Raw genomic sequence first — 9,268 nt, 5'->3', positions numbered from 1 at the left:
TGAACCCACTTCGGTGCAGTTCACACGATTCCTCTGTGATTCCCCTCTGGAGGTATGTACTCATTCAGGATGAGAGTCTTGAAATGAATGCATTTCATTTATTTTGTTTAATGACTGTATGAGTGTCCTCTATGCTCTCTGTAGACAGCCAGCCATGATTAGAGGTGGTGGAAGTGGCTGGCACAGAATTCCTGTCTCCACCAACTGGTAAGGAAGGTTCTGCTGTGTTTCCACAGGAGCCTGAAGACTCCTTTGCTGGGTAATAAGCTCCCACTGAATTTCATAGCACTGCATTTAAAAACAGAAACACAAAATGCCGTGTCTTTCATGGTTTTTGATTTATTTCTATGAAAAGAGAAAAATGAATTACTAAATAACTTGCTAAACTTGTATTTGACTATAATCTGAGGTAGAAGTTGAGGAGAGATGCTGTTCCTTCGTTTCAAGTGAGCAAACTGCCATGGAATCCTTGCAGTGTCTTTCTTGCGAGTCTCAAAGAGCTCAGGACGGCGTGACTGTAATGAAATTGTCAGGTTATAGTAATTACACTGGTAATTTGATCTGTCGCACTTTGAGTGAATCCATGTGTGCAGAGTTTGTTGCTTTTCTCTGCTGAGTCCACTGGCCTTTGCATTCCTGAAAGCTGAAGAGTAATAGAGCTCATTAGACTTTATAGGAAAAGGGCTTTTATCACCTCGTCAACTCGTGCAGCAGACTGCCATTATATTCTTAATTTTGTATGGCTACGTAGATGTTGATGCACGCTACCCTGCCAGCTTTATACCCATATTGTTTCTTACAGACACTTTTTATTGACATTTCCAAGCTTGAATTAAATTTTGTGTGGCACCACTACAGATGTCTTCAATTAGATGAAGTTAAATAAAAGGGGTTATGTATCAGAGGCCAAGGGATTCTTGAAATTCTTTATTCTGAAACAGTTGCCACAAGCAAATCTAGCAGTGTGTAGTCTGTTTACTCTTTTGAACAAAAATAATTTAAAATAAAATTTAAACCTTACATGTTTTCGATTTGTAATTTTTGGAGTTTTTAATGTTATCGTTAGCTGCAAATAGTATGAACACCCAAACTCTTCCTGTCTTTTTTATTTCCTCATTTTATTATCCAGTTTAGTTTCTGTTTTGGCTACAGGCTCTGGCAGAAAAAATGAATGCTTTAAAGAAAAGATACAGTATGAAGTAGCAGAAAACTAGGCAGTTTTCTAGCATTAAACAGCATAATGTAAAGTGAATTGTTTGAGGTGTTTTTTTATTCATCCTTTGATTTTAGAGGCTTCATTTAACCATTTGCCATTTTAGCAGTTCCCACAGGCAGATGTGGAATGGTGGTCACGGGTCAGCACAGGGGAACAGCCTGCAGGACTCTGTGGGCTGGGACCCTGCTCTTGCCAGGGTGGGGGATTCCTGGGAGAAAGTTCCAAGGGAAATCCAGATTGTTCAGGGTGATCCACCTTATTTTTGGTGCTCGGTGAGCGATGAGGATGTCAGGGACCAGTTGTGTCAGCATCACTGATGGTCATCTCAGTGTTTGTCCTGCCCAAGTTGCTCCATCTGAAATAGCAGCTGGAAGGAGCCTCAGTCCTTGGATGGACCATGGTGTTAGGCAGCAGAGGGATAATTTTGTTTTATTCTCAAAATATTCTCTAATTGCTGCTTGGACTTTTTTTTTAATCTTGACTGATGTTAAGTATTAAACTGACAATTTTCTAAAACTGTTGTCAAAATCATCTCTTTGAGAGAGCTGCTGATTTATGCCCATTGTTTTGGGTGTGCCTATAGCAATATGTTTTCCAGCATATGGATGGGTTTATGAACATTTGGTATCTCCTCTGCCTTTTTGATCACCTGGTATTACAGGATCTTTCTGGAGCTATTTGCATTCAGTTCTTTTTTAACCATCCTGAATACTTCAAAATCATGATCTTGGTTTGCTGCAGCATCATTCAGTCCTCACTGGAGAATGTAATAGACCCAGCAGGATGGAAAGTGATCTGTTTTCTGTTATGCAAATGATCATTTGTTCTCATTAACCATGCTGAGATGCTTTTGGATTCTGAAGAACTGAAAGATGTGTGTGAATGTCAATCTTTGCTCTTCAAAAAGCACATCAGCCTCTGTTTGCATTGTTTTGTTTATTGATATGTTATAATTTTAAGGAGAACTAATAAGTGAGAGCATTACAAGCCTGTAATTCCCAGGATCACCTTCTTATAAAGTGATACTTGACTCTCATTTGATGCAGTGTAATTCAGATTCTAGACTTTTCCAGTCAGAATGGATGTGTAAAGAGTGTCCTACCAATCCCTAATGGAAGTAGGACAGAGTTCTGGAAAGGAAATTTGTTGCTAACCAAGGCATAGAAATCTACCATATGGCAGGTTTGTGTATGTGCCATTGGGAAAGGAACTGCTGGAATGAATCACTTTGCTGATTTGGCAAATAATTTCCACTGGAGCAGAGAAGTCAAGGATTTCCTGGATTTATTTTTTTTTTCTTATTTGATAGCATAAATTTCATATCTTCCTCTTCCCTCCATGCACAGCAGAGGGTAAAATGGAAAGGTAGAAAACAAGAAATTTCATTAATTTCTTGAGAAATTTCATGAACCTCCCAGAGAAGAATAATCATGCATTGCACAGGCTGGACACGTTTTTGGTAATTATAATACTGAAATTTTTATAATTATTATAATAAGTAAAATACCTGTTAATATTAAAGTAAAAGAATGACCAATGTGCTTTGAAGAAATTCTAGTGCTCACACCATCATTGAAGTTCAATTATAAGCAGTTAGTGCACTGAGGTACTAATTAGGGAATATATAATGCCAGTTCTGTTAAATATTTAAATTCTAATAATGGGTTATAAAATGTGAGCAATCAAATGTGTTCATGGAATCATTAGGATATGAAGACAGATAGAATGAACATGGAATATGTTGTATTTTTCTCTGCATGACAGTGTAAACATTGGAGAGAGAATTGTGGTTTCCATTTTGTCCTGGATTTTTTCAATATCATCAGATTCTAATAATTCACTATATTGAAGTAGGACTAGAAACTGTTAATTTTAAATACTTTGGTCCTTCTGGATTGATTCCAGGGCTAGTGTATATTTTGGGTAGATAAGATAAGCCATTTCTAGTGGGGCTTGCTCCCCTGATGTCACTGCTGTATTTTCCATCACCCTTGACAGACACAGTCCCAGTGGAGATGTCAGTGGTGTGAAATGGTGTAGCCTGCTTCAGGAAAATGTTTCCTATTCTAGACCTGTTTCAGGTCAAATTGCCTGGATAGTGCACAGGAAATCAAGTTAAAGGAGCCAAGTATTCATCGAGGAATGGGAGAAAATGTAATACTGACAAGCGTTACAAAGGATTACTTTGTATGAGAATTTTTGAAGGTGGAGGGAAACCTTACTCTTTTTAAAATGTTATTTGCTTAATGTAACAGAGATCCCTGTCTGTTTTGCCTGAAATCAGTGCTGTGCTCATTATGTTTGTTCCAGAACATAGACTCTCTTATGTTCATGACATTTCACTGTAATTGCATTAGTGAAATAACTGCAGATTGTGCTTTACCAAAAGTTTTAACTGATGTTAATGCTCAGTTTGCAGAGGTCCAATGACCAAATCCATGTGCTGCTCTTTGGAGGTTTGGGGTCCCACACAAACATTTGTTGAAGTTCAGAAGACTTTGCTTTGAGTGAAAATCTTTTCCATGGTGGCTTAGACTATCTTCTTTAACATTCATTAAATCCTATATGATGAATTTTTGACTAAGAAAGAAAATCTGTTTTAACTGAAACTTATTTAAGCAAGTCTGTGTTCTATTACCAGCCACATCTCCCCGTGGCTTTGAGATGTTTCATTTTTCTGTCACTGACTGCACTCTGAGAAGGGAACTTAACCTGTGCTGAGAAATCCTTAGAGAACATCTTTTGCTTGACTGTGTCCCTGCTCAAAAATGTTACCATTGACCATGTGATTTCATTTGGCTCTGCTGAAAAGTTGATGCTTCTGAATGAAACCATAACTGTTGGATAAATGGGCTTTAACCTGAACAAGAAAAGCTGAGTTTAATATGCTCTATCTGGAATGTTTAATGTTCTCACATAGCTGCAGATGGAGCTCTCAAATGTTTTCATCATTTCACTTTTAGAATATTTGTAGCTCCACACTTAGTTTTATGGTATATAACTATATAAAAATTCAAACATATTGTTATGTGGCCTTTATTTTGGGACTTGCTGGTTGGGTAAGCCAGTAGAAATGATTTTTGCTCACGTGATTGATTTCTTTTGACACATGTGGTACCAATTAGAGTAACTTCTCCTGCCTATCATCTCTTCAATCAGGGCTACTGTATCAAAATACTTGATTAAGCCCACCTTCTGCTGATGTAATGCAAAACAGTTGGTAATAGCAGGCAATATTGTCAGATTTATTGAGTGAGAAGCAGCTTTCTGAAGACCTGGCAATGCAGTGAAAAACATGACTAGATGGATAATTAAGTTGAGCACAGTGGAATTCAGGATTAAAGTAAACTTGACGTGGGAGAAAATGGCATGCCAGAGTTGGTTGTGTAATACAGTTTAAATTAGGGAGATCATTTTCTTCTTAACTTCAAGCATCAGTTTCTGGCTCGAGGTGCTTTACCCCATCCAGAGTCAAACTTCAGTGCACATCCAAAACCACAGCACACAACAATAGCAGTCCCTTGGTGTTCTTGCAGGATTTATTCTGATGTGGACTGACAAAGAAGAGGTTCCACAGATTTTGTAGCCACACAGTTTCAGGTTCTTGGATAAAAGGTGTTTTGTTAGTTATGGAGAGTAAACATCACATAAAGAATGAGCTGCTCAGGTTTTTTTATAGTCATCTGAAATAAATTTAATTGCCACTTTGAGGAAATCAATTTCTATGGCTAAAGTGCTTCCAGTGCTTGGGGATGTGGAGGAGAGAGCCTGGAGGTCCTTGCTATGACAGGGAGTGTTGGAAGCACCAAGTTTGCATGTAATAATTCATTAATAACTTGAAGGAGCACATTGGTTTGTCCTGTCAGTACCATAAGTGCTGGATGGCAGAGGCTGTTTCAGATTCATGTTTGGGATGTGTGATATGTGGGTTGTACCCACTGTGAGTACAGCAAAGGGCACAAAAGATCCAGTAATAACATTGTTTTCCCTGCCTTTCAAATGCTTTTTTTTTCCTTTTTCTAAATGCAGGTGGCCAGCAACATTTTTTACAGTATTTACTTACATGTTGAAATTCTCTTTAAAATTATTTTCATACTGAAAGTCTGTCAGGGAGATAATCCTTCTCTTGTTCTTACTTAGGCAGAGCATGCCCCAAACGGACCAGAATGTGGCTATGGCTCCTTCCACCAGCAGTACTGGCTGGATGGGAAGATAATTGCTGTTGGTGTAATTGATATCCTGCCCTACTGTGTGTCCTCAGTCTATCTGTACTATGACCCAGACTTCTCTTTCTTATCTTTGGGAGTCTACTCTGCATTACGGTAAGAGAACGTTTTCCTTATCTGCTTGGATGGAATTAATACTTGTTTCTAAACTTGGAGTTTTATTTTTAGTCTAAATATATACTAGTAACACTACCTTTGGCAAAATAGTTGTGGGGTTGGTTGCCTTCCAGGTAAATTTTTAAATGTCATCCTTGACTAGAGATGTAACTTTCTAGTTAGCTAAATACTTTTACAGGTTAAGAAAACACACAGAAACAAAATGCCTCGTTTTTATTGCCACTGAAAATAATTTAATATTGCTTGGTTTCAGCAGGAAAAGCCCTTTTTTTTTTTGTCTGAACAGAAATCATTTTTCCTTTGACCTTTTTCTAAGCCCAGTTACCAAATGAAATTAATCACTTTTATAGTTTTATGCACATTGAGATCATAAATAACAGAGTAGCTAAAAAGCGTTGTCTACTGAATTAGTGCTCTCTTGCTGTACTAGCACTATGTATATTTTTCAGGTATGTTAATCTCATTATCTTTCTCTTCAGAAAGCCTGATGGAGAGAGTAATCCTATAAATTTTAAAGCCTTAAATTAACTATTCAACATGGTCTTGCAAAACAGTAGGAACTGTGGGTTTTGCTTTTCACTGTGAACAAAACCTGTATGTAAAATTGCAAGTTACTGCTTTTCTTCCACAGGCAATTTTATGATTCCATTGTTACTATAAGTGAAAAATATCCACCCTAAATGAGTGGAAATACTTGAGTAACTCTATTTTTTCCTTACCTTTTTGAAGAAGTTGGCCACAGACAAATGTGGTGTTCTCGTGAAGCAGCTGGGTTTGAGCCCTGTGCCAGACATGTCTGTGTACAAGTCTGAGCGTGAGAAGCTGTAGCTTGAATCTTTTCACCTGTGGGGATTTGCACTGCGCCCTGTCAGGTGCAAAAGGAGCCCTGGAATTGGGAGATCCAGGTTTCTCCCTTCTCCAAGGGCTCCTGCTGAGAGGCAACTTCTCAGCTCTTGTTCAGTGTCACCCTCCAGGGTGGGTAAATGGCACAACTTGAGCTGTGTGAAGCACAAATAGCACTTTTAGGAAACTTCTTACCACAATTAGTTCATAAACCTTTTCTATAATTAATAAACCACGTGCAATTTAATATCTCAAAGGTCTAATCTGAATTGGATTGGATTTTGATTAGGATCTGATTATTCTATAGAATTAATCAGAATTGACAAATGTGGAAAAACATTGGAACTCCTATGACTTAGAATTGATCTTTTTTTCTCTTAATGGTCTATATTTTTAGAACTATTCCATTACAAATATTAGATACTTGAAATTAGACTAATATTTTCCTTGCAAGATGAACATATAAAATACTAAGTCCTCCTAAGAATTATTTTTTAGTATTTGTAATATCACATTACTTTATGTAATAATAGACTGACATAATCCATGCTTACGAATTCTTTAAATGATTTTAAACTTTCTACATAATAAATTTAAAGCTTTGTAGCTGCACCATGAGTGCATGGCTCAGCTTGTGAAAAAGCAGCTTGTAAATTCTGCAGCGTTTAAGGCAATAAAAATGAGTTCCCAACAGTCCTGGAGGGAGCCTACCTCCTTCTTCTTTCAAAAAGGGGAAGAAAAAGGTTGACTTAGGGAGGACTTAGGAAGTTGCAAAGGAATCTGATACCTTCAAAGCTGTTGCCAATTTTACTCCAAGGAGGTTGGACTGCATTGCTGTCACTTCCACTTCATGGCACTCTGAGAATTGTTGCTGCTGAGTTGTAGAAAGGATGGGATTTGAGCATCATTTGAAATATGTAGGCATGTGCGTAGAGAGCATGGGGAAAAGAAACTGCTTGGAAATGCCAGTCTTGCCACAGGAAAAAAAAAATCAAGAAATACTGAGTAATGCTAATTTAATTTTAAGGGATAAATTGCCTCCAGTGTTTGTAGATGCTTCCTATATGAATGTACTCATGTCTTGGATCAGAGAATAGTTTGTGTTGGAAGACAGCTTTTAAAGATCATCTATTCCAGCTCCCCTGCAGCGACCAGGGGCATCTTCTTATCCCTTTGACACAGAAAGTAAAACCAGCATCCATTTTTTATCCAGTTTGTTACAGGGGTGATCTGCACAGATAGAAATGCTGCAAAAATGATCATTTATAGAGGAAGCACTGGCTGAGTCTTTGTAGTAACAGTGTTTTTCTTGTGCCAGTAAAATAAAAAGCAAACTTTTTTTGGAATACATTGATATTTTTCTTTCAGGATAAATGACAAAATCACACTAACAAACATGGGATGGGTAAAAATACCTTTTGTGGCATAAAGATGGATGTTTTTACATGCAAATTGCTGGAGCATAAATGATAGAACAAACAAGAGGCTTATCCTTGAAGCTTATTTTTCAAAAATACTCTGATGTTTTCCTGAGCCTTGTTAACCAGTAGAATTCCAGAATACCAGTAGATTTCTGTAGAATTCCAATGTACACAAATATTGATAAGAAACATTAAACAGAGGGTCTTAGTCATTTTTATTTAGATATCAAATCAGACAGTTGGCAAACCAAAAGACAAAAATGAAGGTATTTTTAAGCCTGACACGATGTTGTGCATTTTTATGATTTGTTTGTTAGGTTTCCAAGTAATAATTTTCAATTTATTATGTTTGGGATTTTTAAAAACATTAGTTTGGAGTTTATGATGCTAATTTTTATTTTATAGAAGTCTAGTCCTTTTATAAGTCCTAGATTAAGAGCCAGATATCTGTAAAATATTTCAATATGAAGAGGTAAAATGGCTTTAAGAATTGTATTCAAATGTAATTAGTGTTTTCTTTCCCCTCACAGGGAAATTGCTTTTACCAGACAGCTTTGTGTAAAAGCTCCTGATCTCTGTTTTTATTATATGGGTTTCTACATCCATTCATGCCCCAAAATGAGATACAAGGTAAAGTGTGTTTTCACTTATTTCTTTAGTGTGCTGTTTTTCAAAGCTTTTGACAGTGTTCATAGTAATGTAATATTTTGTAATTGTCATTTTGCATTTTAATGTAGATTTTATATGGTTAAATTTGAATGCTGGTTACTATTTAACTTGGCTTAGGGATTTTTTTCCCCCAATTCAGTTGCATGTGCTATTTATTACATCTTGGCTTAAGAGAGGTTTTCAAGGCTGTCAGATAATGTTTGTCATTTGGTTACCTGGCTATCTCATGTTCACAGTGTCTCTTTCAGTACACTAAAATTCTCCTTTTTTGAGGCTGGCATATTTGTACCTGTTGCTTAGTGACTCCAGGCAGTGATAAGATGTCTTCTTGGGCTTGGCTGGGTTTTACTCTTTATTTTTTGTTAGAGGCTCTGCCTGTGAAATAAATGAGAAATTTGTTGAGCAGAGATTTTGAGACAGAGCAGATTTTGAGGAGAGGATCAGGAAAACCCACAGAACATTTACAGTAACAACTCTGGCTGCTTTTTTACCCCTGGTGGCTTCACCTTAGTTCAGACCTCTGTGCCTATGAGTGTCTCTCTTGTGGTTTTAGATCTTGGGAATGTGGTACCTTTTGTCTTTAAATGCATCATTGCTTTTGGATATTAATATGATAAAATTTCGGAGTACTGACCATTGATAGCAATTTGCTGAACACTTACACATAACCATTTTTATCTCTTAATAATGTGGAAAGATAAAAAGTTCACAAAATCTAGAGAAAGAGACAAAGTGTTTTCATTTCCCTTTTTTTTTCCCCTCTCAAAATGTGCTAA

General features: G+C 37.0%; 1 protein-coding gene across 2 annotated transcripts in view; it reads left to right on the top strand.

The window, feature by feature from the left end:
* ATE1 (arginyltransferase 1) overlaps positions 1–9,268 on the top strand; it is a 67,520-nt gene that overhangs the window by 16,805 nt on the left and 41,447 nt on the right. For both annotated transcript variants that reach the window (XM_014308434.2, XM_031059879.1), the window contains exons 7-9: positions 20–52; positions 5,357–5,538; positions 8,354–8,453. In XM_014308434.2, the coding sequence (XP_014163909.1) occupies positions 20–52; positions 5,357–5,538; positions 8,354–8,453 (315 nt within the window). The remainder of the gene's footprint in view (positions 1–19; positions 53–5,356; positions 5,539–8,353; positions 8,454–9,268) is intronic.

Source organism: Geospiza fortis, unplaced genomic scaffold (genome assembly GCF_000277835.1).
Source record: "Geospiza fortis unplaced genomic scaffold, GeoFor_1.0 scaffold452, whole genome shotgun sequence".
Lineage (NCBI taxonomy): Eukaryota > Metazoa > Chordata > Aves > Passeriformes > Thraupidae > Geospiza > Geospiza fortis.
This window is presented reverse-complemented; position numbering and strand designations above follow the sequence as displayed.